Below are 14101 nucleotides of genomic sequence, written 5' to 3' on the forward strand. Positions count from 1 at the left end.
ACATAGTTTGATTTTTGGAGTTAACCAATTGAGATGTGTAATGAACACCCCACCACCATAACCACCACCACCTCCGCCACCACCACATTGTAATCTCATAATTAAGTACCGTCATGTGATGCTGTTTCAGTATCTGAACTTATAATTCCCACCAAACTGGCACCAAGAAGAATTACTTTAAGTGATATAGGCTAATGAGAAAAGAATCCAATGACCTACATAAGTATGTGCAATACCAACTGAAGACCAAATGTTATCATGTCCCATCAAAGATGCCCAAGACTCCTACATAGAAAGAGGTGGCAGAATAAATAGTTAAGTCCCAAGGAAGACATTCGTCAGAGCTCTCAGTGCCAGAGTTACAAGAGGCAATTATGTTTTATGTTCTAAGTGAAGAGTCAACATATTCCTAATTTTGTGTCTTGCAGTTTCATTTCTGAAGCATTTGAATCTGGTCGTATGAAGGTTATATTTAGAACAATAGCGGAAATTTTCTTGTCATGCTTAGTTCATTTAGATGCCATATTCTCTTAGATGTTAAATAAAGTCTCAGTTGGAAGGGGTGGGAGAACTTGCAGGGAACTGAAAGATCTTACTTGACCTGGTACCTTAACAAACTGCCTCACTGTCTCTGCCTCTGGCAAATGGTGAAAGCTTTTTATTTGCCTTCTTTGGGGGAGCTTTTGGTAGGCTCTCTAATTTTAACGTCCTTGATGTGGAAAGATTTCTATTTCTTGTCATCACTGATGACCCCTTGTTAGCCCTTAGAAAGCCAGTGGTTCAGTTCCAAATTCTGTACTCTTCCCAGTGAACTCTTTTGGGCTGGTCCCTAAAAGATCACTTTCTGGCTTCTCTGTGGCAGTTTGTGGGCAACATCCAGGAATCTCTGCTCCCAAAGTGTTCTATTAATGAAGAAACATTTCTAACATAGGCTGATGTCAAACAGTCACCCTCATCTGATACCAACCTGTCTCTCTTCCTTCCTTGACTTTACTTACCTCAGTCTGCTCAGTGCACCCATATAGAGGGTCCCATTCTAGGTTCTCAGAGTAGGGCTCCATCACACACGCATATGCGCGCACACACACACACACACACACCCCTGGGGTGAGGGACAGACATACCTCTACAGTGAATTCTCTAAAGCTGTTTTCACAAATTACTCAACCACTTTATAACCCGACCACGTTTATATCCTTTATCTAGTTGTAGGATACTTCTGTTGATCATTTCCTTGGTTTGGAAGTAGGCATAAGATGATTTAGGCACAAGTTCACATCCATTGTGTCTATTCAACATTTCAGTTTTAACACCTTGCTACATAAGAAAGGTTACATTATAAACAATTTGTATGACCACTGGACCTGAAGAGAATGTATTTTCATTTGGAAAGTGATGGTAGACAGCACTGGAGGGGAGAAGATGGTGGAGCAGCCGGGTAGTTTTTCTTTTCTCTGTCTCTTCCCTGAAATACAGTTAGATCATCACCAAACCATCTTGCACAACTAGAAAACAGATTTGAGGATTAACACAACAATCTGCAACTTGAGGCACAGAACTCAGCAGGTACATGATGCAGAGAGGTGAACTGGGTGAGAGAGAAGCTGTGGATAGTAGGGAGCTGTTTTTGCTTGTGGACAGAGGACAGAGACAGGGCGAGAGTACAGGAAATGCACTCCCCCTAACAGCAGCTGATGAGGAAGACAAAGAGTGGAAACACCCACAAGGACTGATCAAGAAAGAGAGAAAACTTAGAAAGAAAGTTTACATTTACAAACTGGGGTTTTATCAAGAAAGGATGCTGAATTTTGTCAAATGGTTTCCCCATATCTATTGACAGGTTCACGTGGTTGTTCTCCGTTCTCTTACTAATGTGATGTATCACATTGATTGATTTGTGGAAATTGAGTCATCCTTGCATCCCAGGTATAAATCCCACTTGATTGTGGTGAATAGTTCTTTAGTGTATTGTTGGATCAGATTGGGTAGGATCTTGTTGAGAGATTTTGCATCCATGTTCATCAGGGAAATTGACTGTAGTTCTCCTTTTTAGTGGGGTGTTTATCTCGTTTTGGAATCAAGGTAAATGCTGGCCTCATAGAATGAGTTTGGAACTTTTCCATCCATTTCTACTTTTTGGAACAGCTTCAAAAGGATAGGCGTTAACTCTACTTTCAGTGTTTAGTAGAATTCTCCAGGAAAGCCATCCAGCCCTGGACTCTGGTTTTGGGGAGAGTTTTGATTACAGATTCAGTTTCTTTACTGGTTATGGGGCTGTTCAAATCTTCTCTTTCTTCCTATTTCAGTTTTTGTAGTTTATATGTCTCTAGGAAATTTGTCCATTTCTTCGAGATTGCCCAATTTATTGGCGTATAATTGCTCATAATACTGTCTTAATATTGTTTGTATTTCTGCAGTGTTGGTTGTGATCTCCTCTCTTTCTTTCTCGATTTGATTTATTCGGGTACTTTCCTTTTCTTCTTGATCAAACTTGTTAGAGGTTTACCAATTTTGTTAATACTTTCAAAGAACCAACTCCTGGTTTCATTGATCTGTTCTCCTTTTTTTTTTCACTTTTGATACAATTGATTTCCACTCTAACATTTATTATTTCCTGTCGAATGCTGATTTGGGGTTTTATTTGCTGTTCTTTTTCCGACTCTTTTAAGTAGAATGCTAGATTGTGTATCTGAGACCTTTCTTCCCTCTTTAAGAAGCCGTGAATGGCTACATACCTCCCTCTTATGACTGCCTTCGTTGTGCGCAGATTTTGTGCTGTGGTGTTATCATTTTCTTTGGCCCATATACTTCTTATGTACCTCTTTAACTTCTTGGTTAACCTATTCATTCTTTAGTAGGATGCTCTTTAGTATCCAAGCATTTGTTGACTTTCTAAATATTTTCTTGTGGTTGTTTTTGTGTTTCACAGTGTTGTGGTCTGAAAATATACAAGGTATGTTCTCAATATTTTTGTACTTATTCACGGCTGATCTGTGTCCCAGTATGTGATATTTTTTGGAGAATGTTCCACGTGCACTGGAGAAGAATATGTATTGTGCTGTTTTAGAATGGATTGTTCTGAATATATCTGTTAAGTACATCCAGTCCAGTATATCATTAAAAGCCTTTGTTTCTTTGTTGATGTTCCATTCAGATGATCTGTCCATTGCTGTAATTTGGGTGTTGAAGTCCCCTATTATTATCTTATTATTGTCAATTATTTCCTTTATGTTTGTGATTCATTGATTTGTAAATTTGTGGTATCAAAACTTGGGGGCATAAATGATTACAATTGTTAAATCTCCTTAGTAGATAGACACCTTAATTATGATCTAATGCCCTTCTTCATCTCTTGTTACACTCTTTATTTTAAAATCTAGATTTTCTGATATAAGACTGGCTACCCCAGCTATCCTTTGGTAACCATTAGCATGATAGATGGTTCTCTATCTCCTTACTTTCAATCTGAATGTGTCTTAAGTCTAAAATGAGTCTCTTGTGAACAGCTTATAGATGGATCTTGTTTTTTTTTTATCTATTCTGTTACTCTATGTCTTTGCAGCATTTTTCCTTTGACATTTTAGAGTGAGTACTGAACGATATGTACTTATTGCCATTGTGTTGTGTGGAGTTGGAGTTTCTGGTGGTATTGTCTGGTCCTTTCTAGTCTTTGTTGCTTTTGATATTTTTTGTTTTGTTTTTTCTTTTCTCCTCTCAGAGAGTTCTCCTTAAAATTTCCTGCAGGGCTTGTTCAGTGTCACCAACTCCATCAGTTTTGTTGGTCTGGGAAACTTTTTATCTCTCCTTCTGTTTTCAATGACAACCTTGCTGGGTAACGAATTCTTGGCTGCATATTTTTCTGATTCAACACGTTGAACATATCTTGCCACTCCTTTCTGGCCTGTCAAGTTTCTGTGGATAGGTCTGCTGCGAACTGATCTGTCTTCCCTTGTAGGTTAAGGACTTTTTTTTTTTCCCTTACTGCTTTCATGATTCTCTCCTTGCCTGAGTATTTTGTGAACTTGACTATGATATGCCTTTTTGATGCTCGGTTTTTGTTGAATCTAATGGGAGTTTTCTGGGATTCATGGATTTTGAGGTCTACTTTTCCACTATTATTTGCTCCCATGACCCTTCTACCCCTTTTCCCTCTCTTTGTCTTCTGGGACCCATATGATTTGGATGTTATTCCTTTTTAATGAGTCACTGAGTTCTCTCATTCTTATATCGTGCTCTTTGCCTTAGTTTTACTCTTTTTTTTCTTCTTCATAATTCTCTATAATTTTGTCCTCTGTATCATGAATTTGCTGCTCTGCTTCATCCATCCTTGCCACCATAGCACCATTCGAGATTGAATGTCAGTAATAGCATTTTTAATTTCACCTTGACTGGAGTTTACTTATTTTATTGCCACAGAAAGGGATTCTTTGTGTTTTTTGTTTTTTATGTTACTTTGGGTATTATTCTTATTATTGTCATTCTAAATTCGTGTTCTGTCATCTTGCTTGTAACTGTGTTGATTAAGTCCTTGGTTGTCATTTCTTCCTTTTCTTTCTTTTGAGGTGAATTGCTTCATTTCATCATTTTGAAGGAAGAAAAAGAATTAACAAAATAAAGTAAATAAATAAAAATTAAAAAATTAAAATCAACACAAAAAAATCAAATGAAGGATGCTGGTCATAGGTGTGTTTTGGTCTGGTTGTGGAAAAAAGTTTGATTGAATAGAGAAAAAAAGGAAAGAAAAGAAGTGAAAAAAGGCAAACAGTTGAAAATTTAAAATAATGAATGCAATAACATAGAATAAAAAGAAATGAGGAAAGTGAAATTGATTTAAAAGTTCACAAAAATGGAAAAATACAGTAGAAAAAACCGAAGAAAAATCTTTTCATAAAAATGGGAGTAAGTATCAATTTTTTCTCTTTCTCTCTTCATGAACAAGAAAAGGAAATAAAATTACATATAGAGAACAAAAGGATGGGTGCTGGATTGGTTGTGAGTTGGTGGATGAATAAATGGGCAAAGGACATTGAGGGAGACACTTATTGTGATGAGCACTGGGTGTGAGATGTAGGGGATGAATCACTGGATTCTACTCCTGAAATTATTAGTGAACTATATGCTCACTACCTTGGATGTAAATTAACAAATATAATTTGGTATGTACAATGCAGTCATAGCATTAAAATGAATGAAATAATACCATTTGTAAAAACATGGATGGACTTAGAGTGTCCATAAGCTAAATAAATCAGTCAGAGGACGTCAAATAGCACATGATTTCATTCATATGTGGAATGTAAGAAATAAGGCAAATGAACAAAGAAAGGAAAAAGAAAAAAAAACACCCAGACTCTAAAATACAGAGCAGAAAATGCTGGTTGCTGAAGGGAGGTGGGTGGCTGTGTGAAATAGTAAAAGAGATCAAGAGGAGAGAAGATACTCCACAGGTAGCCAGTCTGTGACACTTGTGATTAGCACTGAGTGATGTGTAGAATTGCTCAATAACAAAAGTGCATTTCATTGTTAAGTATAACTTGAATTGATTTAAAAATAAAAACTACTTGAAAACATCTTCATTTCCATATTTTTTCTCTTTTCTTTTACCTACTAACTTACTGACTTCAAAATATTTAGAAATTGTAGAAATTTTAATCAGTAGTTTTCATTGTAATTTTATATTTTATGAGTACTATTAAGATTAAATAGTTAAAATACTTAAAATGTCACATTTTAGAATAAGAAACAGGGAGAAGTTTAGAAACTTACTTAAAGTGAGAGACACAAATAGCAAGGCATGAATTCAATTACATCACATGTGGTTCAACTTGTACGTGCGCTCTGAGTTTTGTGTGGTGTTGGAAAAGATTTGCCTTAAATATCAGAGCATTTGGTAACTTTCAGGAATTTATACCTGCTTGCTTTTTCCGTAGGGCAGGGACAGGAGTGGAGCACTTGGTAACTGAAATGAAAGGTGTCCCTTAGGACAGACTGGTAGGGGAGAAGGGCTCTGAGGACAGAATCTTTCCATTGACAGTCTTGTTCAGGAATCCTTGGCACTGTGGTTTGCTGTGGCCAAGGGTTGACTGAGTTTATCCCTTTGGGTTGGGTGGGAAGGGGAGAGTCCTTGTCCCTCCAAAGGCTCAGCATTGTGAACATTTATGAAATCTCTATAAATATCAGATGGAGGAGGAAGAAATGTTTAATTCATGTGCTCTTCCAGGGAGTTGTTTTGGGGTTACAGAGTTGCTTTAAGAGACGTTTCAATAGCAGAATAGTGGGGATATTTCCTCTTTATTCTAGAAAATTCTAAGAATAGAAGTGAGAAATTTTCTGCTGATATTACAGCTCTTACTCAGGCCTTCTAGAAAGACTGGCTATCTGTGGAGTACCTCCTCTCCCCACAGACGCTGCACTGGAAAGCTGAGTAAATCTATTGGATGTACAGTTCACATGTTGCACACTTACTGCACATAATTCATCTTCAAAGTAAATCCGAATTGCGAGAGCAAATCTAGGAGCTCTCTATTGGATTGCATCTCCTTTACGAGCAATAGGTAAGTATTCAAACTCAAGTAAATCATGTTCTTTTCCTTGCCTCCCATGCAGGACTGGGTTTTAGGGCAGTTGCCATGATTTAATTCTGTCTCCTGAGAAGCTTGAAACTCCAGGAACATATTTGTCTTAGTGATGAGAGGATCTGAATGTGTCAGGGCTCCCAGCTTTCACTGGCCTCTGCTTGAGGCAGGACATTCTCAGGACCAATGCTTATTGGAAAGGTGGGGGGTATATTTGAGGGGGCAGAGGTATAGAATACTATAAATATGGGTTTCTTTTTTTTTAATTGATTAAATAAGCAGCTGACCCTCAATTTATTTATTTTATTTAAATGTTTTTTTATTTATTTGGAGAGAGAGAGAGGAGAGAGAGAGAAAGAGAGAATGAGTAAGGGAGAGTCAGGGAGACAGAGAGAGAGAATCCCAAGCAGGCTGTCAGCACAGAACCCTATGTGGGGCTTGATCCCACGAACCGTGAGATCATGACCTGAGCTGAAATGAAGAGTCTGACACATAACTGACTGATCCACCCAAGCACCCTTATTCATGTGGATTTCTTATTTACAAGGCTTAAGTTCTGGAAAAGGAACAGGTTGTATAGTGACCATACGCAGTCTCTATGCATTAATACTGTTGATACCTCGATCTGTGGTTTACCGATTATTCTGCCAGTAATGATACTAAAGTTGGCTGTCCTTACCTCCTGAAAAACCTGCTTACAGCTAAGAATTATATTCTCTTTCTGCTGTTGGGGTAAAGGGTATATATGGAGTGGAGGAATGAGAAGCAAACTCTCTATTGAAATCCGAGAGAAGTACTCTTTATCCCTAACAAGATTCTTTGCTCAACCTTACACTGTGGGTTTAAGTTATAAATATGAATATTAATGTAGATATAAATAAATAAAAATATAAATATAAATATAAATATAAATGTAAATGTAAATGTAATATAAATATAAATAAATTCTGATCTTATTTTGATCCCTCAAGTTTGCATCCATTTGAGAGGGTACATACTGGGCATGGCAGTGCTTTTCTTCTTTACTGATTCATGGTTTCTGGCTTTATGCTGGCTCCACCCAAATGAATGGAGTCTGCTGCTTTGCATGGCACTGGTGGGTGAGGTGTGGAGTGTTAGTGTGGGAGAGATTACCATGGAGCACAAAAATTTGAGTTCTGGTACTGGTTTCTTTTTGACTGCTCTGTGCTAAGCTACTTCCCAGCCTAGTTGGAAGTGCACAAAATAGAACAATGTGAATTTGCCTAATGAGATATGAATTCCAATGAGAAAAGATTTTAAAGAGAAAAGGAAAGAAGACTATAATCAAGGGTTGCATGATTCAAACACACACACACACATTTTAGCAGTGGAAAGCAAGTACAAGAAAGTTGTTTGGGAAAACCTGGAAGGCTGTGTTCAGGAGATGGACAGGGTACTCTGGACACAGGAAGAAATGGAAGGTGGAAGTTTATCCGACGAAGGTCATTTAGCCATTGAGAAATACTGAAAATGTAGGGAATGAGATGGTCGGGACATATTCATGAAGGACAGCAAGTGTCAGGCATGGCTGGAACACACATGAGCAGAATCCCTGGGAGGAAAGGTGGTAAGCAAGACTATGGCACAGCGTTTGAGGACTTTGAAAGTCATGGTGAGTATTTCAGCCTTTGCACTTGAAAACCACAGTAACCCTTTTATCATGTTATGATTCATCATAGTTTTAGAATGCCCACTTTTCCTTTTGAAGTTGTAGCTAGGAGGTAAAAAGAGGGAGAGGATTGAGTGAGGGGAAGATGGAATTTCTGAAATTGTGTCCTTTCTTTCTGTATAGAAACATAGAGTGTCCACCTGAAGAATTGTAGGATTGACCATTTGTAAGACTGCTGTTTATGAGTAACTGATTTTGTACTATGTGTGAGCTAATAATGCTCACAGCGAAAACTCACATAGTTATCTCCCTCGACGTGTTATTTTCTTTTTTTTTTTTTTAATTTTTTTTTCCAACGTTTATTTATTTTTGGGACAGAGAGAGACAGAGCATGAACGGGGGAGGGGCAGAGAGAGAGGGAGACACAGAATCGGAAACAGGCTCCAGGCTCCGAGCCATCAGCCCAGAGCCGGAGGCGGGGCTCGAACTCACGGACCGCAAGATCGAGACCTGGCTGAAGTCGGACGCTTAACCGACTGCGCCACCCAGGCACCCCACGACATGTTATTTTCTCCAACAAGATGACGTGAGACATTTTATTTAGATTTTAATGGGTATTAGACACTGTGTGAAAGGAGTTTTTATGCCACATGTTTTGTGAATCTAAACTGATCCTGTTTTTACATCAGTGAAAATACTTTGTATGATATTACGATGATGGATGTATGTTACTAATATGTACCGAAACCATAGAATGTACCACACCCAAGAGTCAACCTTGGGGTAAACTTTGGACTCTGGGTGATGAGGATGTGTCACGGTAGGCTCATCAGTTCTGGGAAATGTGCTGTTCTGGCGGGCGATGTTGGTAATGGCAGGGGTGATATTTGGGTGGGGGCTAGGGACCATATGGGGAATCTCTGTACCTGTGTGTTGGTGTTGCTGTGAATGTAGCACTGTTGTAAAAAAATAAACTCTTGACAACAAGAACAAACTAAAAAGCAGCAACAACCAAATGATCTTATCAAAGCTGAGAAAGGTGTGTAATTTTGCTGCCTCCTCCCTGCCCCCCACAGAGACAGCTGAGAGGAGCCCATCTGCTCCTCCTCTGAGAGGGGAAGGGACAGCTCTGGAGTCACCATTGAATCATACTCGGGATGCCTGCTGGGTCAGTCTTCATTCTGTTGGGGCCACAGCGAATTCACCTGTATGCTCTCCATTGAGTTTCTAATGCAGGATGTACAAAGACTGATGTCTTCAGTACAACCCTGACATCTTGAAGGGAGCAGGCACTTCAGTCCAGATAAGCTCAAATCCAAATGGACTATGTTTAGAAAAGTAGATGACTAAATTTTGATAAACAGCTGAATGAGTTTGTCCTTCTGCGCTGAATGTATCTTAATAAAATCAGCTCTCATATCTTGTATATCTCCAAATCTCATACTTGCCTGCAAAAATATGTTCAAATTTCTTAACCAGGCTTCCATGGCTATTGGCAGAGACAAAACCTTGCTTTTCCAAGTTTTTCTGCTGACACTAGTGTCCGTCTAAACCAGAGGTTTCATATTGATCTTCTCTATTTGTCCCATCACCCCCATTAAAACTTTGGTTGGTTTCTTTCATGTCAAATGCTCTCAACCCTCTGATTTTCATATCTTTGGATCACAAACTCTTTACAAACCAGGGTATATTTTATTTATACTTTCATGTCATCATGGGTCCCATATAGGGAAGCTGTTTGCACTTTGCATTTGTTTTTTAGTATGTATTAACGATATTTGGAGTTGCCATTACCAGCTTCTGATCACCATGAGCAAATTAGTGCCAAGATGATTTCAGTCACTTGGGAGTAGGAAATTAGTGTGAAAAAGCGTTGTGCAGACATAGTATGGGTAAATGAACAGGTAGATTAATATCTTGGTAATATTAATAATTATAATGGAATGTTGATACTAGTAATCATAATGAAAGAAGCATTCCAATCACACTTACTAAATACCTGCATCTCTTCTGCGTCATACATACTGAATTATTTAGCCTTCATAGAAACACTAAAAAGTAGATTTTTTTACAGGTGAAGAAAATGAAGCACAGAGGTATGTAAGGACTTCTGCCACATGGCACCATACTGGGCAGTGGGTGGGGTATGAATCCAGCTGTTCCGCTTCAGCCTCGATGCTCTCACTGTGCTAACTTACCTCTCTAGTGTGCTTTAGGATGTTTGCATCTCAGGGAACCTGGTTCAGATTCTGACTTTCTTCAGTCAAAGCTATAGTTCATCTCTTAACAGAATCTGGAGTTTTTCACTGATCCGTCTGTCTCTTAGGAATTTTTACACTTCTCTCTGCAGATGGTTTCTATTCTTCTAATACCAACCACATAGTCCCTTACATAATTAATGATTTCATCTACGTGTATCTTAAAACTCAAAAATCATTAACAAGAAGTGAATATTTTGCCCACTCTTTGCAATAAGTCCAGATAATTGTGATTTGATATTTAAAATCAAAGATATATGGAATTATGAAAGAAGGGAAAGGCAGTACAATTAGAAAATGTTTTGAAAAAAGACTAAATTAGAATGGAGAAATGGACAGTTTGTAATATAAGAAAAGGAGAAAAGGTCACAGAAAAAGGGAAAAAGAAAAATCATAATAGGGAAAGTAGCAGAGGCTGGGACTTACATAGTTCTCACTTATCATGAGCTGGATCTTTTTCTCATTTTATCTGCAGTGTAACTATGGTTATGTGTAAAGTAGCTTTCCCAGCTAGTAAAGAGTGGAGTTGGGATTTGAACCCAAGACATTTGACTGGAGCAACTGTGTTCTCGACAGAAAGAAATGTAGTTATTTTCTTGATGAATAGCCATCCCAGATAAAATATCAAGATTGCAAAATATGAACTGAACAAATACAAAAAATTCTCAAGAGAACAATATTTTCATTAAAAATGCAGCAACAATGTAAAATGTGGTTGCTGATAAAAAATGTGTATGTATATAACAAAATTCAATTGTTTTCTACTAACCAAATGAGAGAATAAGATCGTCATAAAATAACCTTTTTTGTTTGTTTGCATGTTCACCAGCTTTTCTGCAAAATCATCAACCTTGAAATATTGACCATATGTGTATATAGTAAAAGGATGTAGAGATACATTCATATGTAAATATACTTACATAATTTTTCTTAAAAGATATTTCTAAAAGAAAACCAAAAGTAGTTATTTCTGGAGAGTGCGTTTATAAATTCAATAATTTGGAGACAGCTTTAAATTTTCTTTCATTTTTCTATGTACTTTGAAATATTAATGATAAACATGAATTATTTCATCATAAATATAGTTAATAAGTGGACACACCATATAGAAAAATATTTTTAGTAATTATCCACAGCAATGATAATCTCTAGCATTTGGGACAGCAGCATATTACTTGGGAAACTACTCTAAATTGCTATTTATGTGAGTCAAATTGGAAGCAATATAAATATCTCAAAGGACAAATAGTCAAAGAGATTCCATTTAAGACACTTAATACAATGTCACATAATTAAATTCACAGTGAAACTAACGATAAGTATGATAACATGGGAAGAAGAACTATAATAATTCCAAGTCAAAATCAGGACACAAAATGATATTATATGAAGATTTCGATGACAAACTCAATATGTTATGAACAAAAACTTGATGTAGAGTAATCATAACATAGTATGTTAGAATTATGGGATATGTTTCAGATGAAGTTTTTAGAAGTATGCTTGTGAAATCAGGGTAAAATGAATATCTCTGGGTTACAAAACTATTTAGATTATAGGCATCATTAGGAATTTTATAGCATGTTGAATTCAGAGGTAGAGACGCTCAATATTCTGAGTTTAGTCCCAGAGTACAGTCAAGAGGGTAAACAGTTTTTCTTAATTATTCCAACCTCAAAGTTGCCTTGACCTTTGTTATATAATGACATCAGGGAAGCGGACATTGAACAAGAAAGGCGTAAGTAAAAGATGGTCAAAATAGATTTACATAAAGCATATTGCATCCAAGAAACTGATGGGTTCAGAGATGAAGGGGTCAGAGACCCAAAAATAAGTGAACTGAACTGAGAGTATTTTCTTCCAGAGGGACTCTCCGACAATATGAGTGCTTAATCTTAGTGGAATAGTCTTTTTTATATGTCAAAGCAGATAGATAAAACGCATAACACATGAGATATATGTGTGTATCTGTGTGCATAAACAATCTTAATTCTTAAGAAAATTCAGGATCAGGTAAGGCAAATATTTGCACTCTGTTTTTCACTTGAAAGCTAAATTTTGAGATAGTTAAGGCACTTGCCAAAGGAGAAGTGAAGTTCTGCAGTTTTCAATCTTGGTAGAAATCATAATTTTTAAAGGACATTTAATTTTATCTCCCCAGATGCGAAGGCTTTGTTGATCCAATTCAGTTAGCTTCTGAATCAACAGATAGATCTGGGGGAGGCTTGGGCATCTGCATATTTACCAAGAGTCATAGACTGAAGGCAGTCAGAGGTAACATAACATGGAGCAAAAGCAAGGCATTCAAAGTTCAGCCCACCGATCTCCCCAAGCTGTCACTTCTTTTCTTCTCTTTGCAGATTCAGCCCTTGTCCTCAACTGCACCTTACTTTCAGCCAGTAGTATTATGATGAATAGCAGTGTGACTGAATTCATTCTCCTTGGGCTGACACAGGATCCAGTAAAGCAGAAGGCAGTATTCGGGGTCTTCTTGATCTTTTACCTTGCGACACTGCTGGGGAACTTTCTCATTGTAGTGACTATTAAAACAAGCAAGACCCTTGGGAGTCCCATGTACTTCTTCCTATTCTATCTGTCTTTTGCTGACACCTGCTTCTCTACAACCACAGCCCCCAGATTGATTGTGGATGCCCTTGCTCAGAAGAAGACCATTTCCTACAAAGAGTGCATGATTCAGGTCTTTACACTCCATTTCTTTGGGTGCATGGAAATCTTGGTGCTCATCCTCATGGCTTTTGATCGCTATGTAGCCATTTGTAAGCCCTTGCGATACACTACCATCATGAGCCGGCACGTGTGCAGTGTTTTGGTGATACTAGCCTGGGTGGGATCTTGTATCCACTCTTCAGCACAAATTTTCCTGGCTTTGAGATTGCCTTTCTGTGGCCCCAACGTGATTGACCACTATTTCTGTGACTTGCAGCCCTTGTTGAAACTTGCCTGCGTGGACACTTATGTGATAAATTTGCTAGTTGTTTCCAACAGTGGGGCCATATGCACGGTGAGTTTCATAATCCTGCTTATGTCCTATGTTGTCATCTTGTACTCTCTGCGAAACCACAGTGCTGAAGGAAGGCGAAAAGCCCTTTCCACCTGCACCTCCCACTTTATTGTGGTTGTCTTATTTTTTGGCCCATGCATATTCATATACACACGCCCCCCAGCTACATTTCCAATTGACAAAATAGTGGCTGTGTTTTATACAATTGGGACGCCCCTGCTCAACCCTCTGATCTATACTCTGAGGAATATGGAAGTGAAAAAAGCCATGAAGAAATTATGGTGTAGCAAAGCATGACTTCTCTTGATACAGGATATTCAGGGATTTCAATGTATTTTTCCTTAACAGCTTGGTTTTCCTTCATGGACGGGCAAGATGAAATATTCTCATTGTGGGAAAAATCCACTGGGAAATTTTAATTTCACTAATATTTTATATATTTAATTGAATTATTATGAATAAATACACATATATACACAACTTATTCAGATAAGATGGCATTAGAATAGGATTACCTAGGGGCACCTGGGTGGCGCAGTCGGTTAAGCGTCCGACTTCAACCAGGTCACGATCTCGCGGTCCGGGAGTTCGAGCCCCGCGTCAGGCTCTGGGCTGA

The 14101-nt window shown here is 38.0% G+C and overlaps 1 protein-coding gene across 1 annotated transcript; it reads left to right on the plus strand.

Moving 5' to 3' along the window:
• Positions 1–12870: 12870 nt before the first annotated feature.
• On the plus strand, positions 12871–13782 carry LOC125176722 (olfactory receptor 4C11-like). The gene has a single exon (XM_047878523.1). It carries the CDS (start codon positions 12871–12873, stop codon positions 13780–13782), a length of 912 nt encoding a protein of 303 aa, XP_047734479.1.
• The last annotated feature ends 319 nt before the right edge of the window (positions 13783–14101 follow it).

The sequence above is a fragment of the Prionailurus viverrinus genome, chromosome D1 (genome assembly GCF_022837055.1).
Source record: "Prionailurus viverrinus isolate Anna chromosome D1, UM_Priviv_1.0, whole genome shotgun sequence".
In the NCBI taxonomy this organism is placed as follows: Eukaryota; Metazoa; Chordata; class Mammalia; order Carnivora; family Felidae; genus Prionailurus; species Prionailurus viverrinus.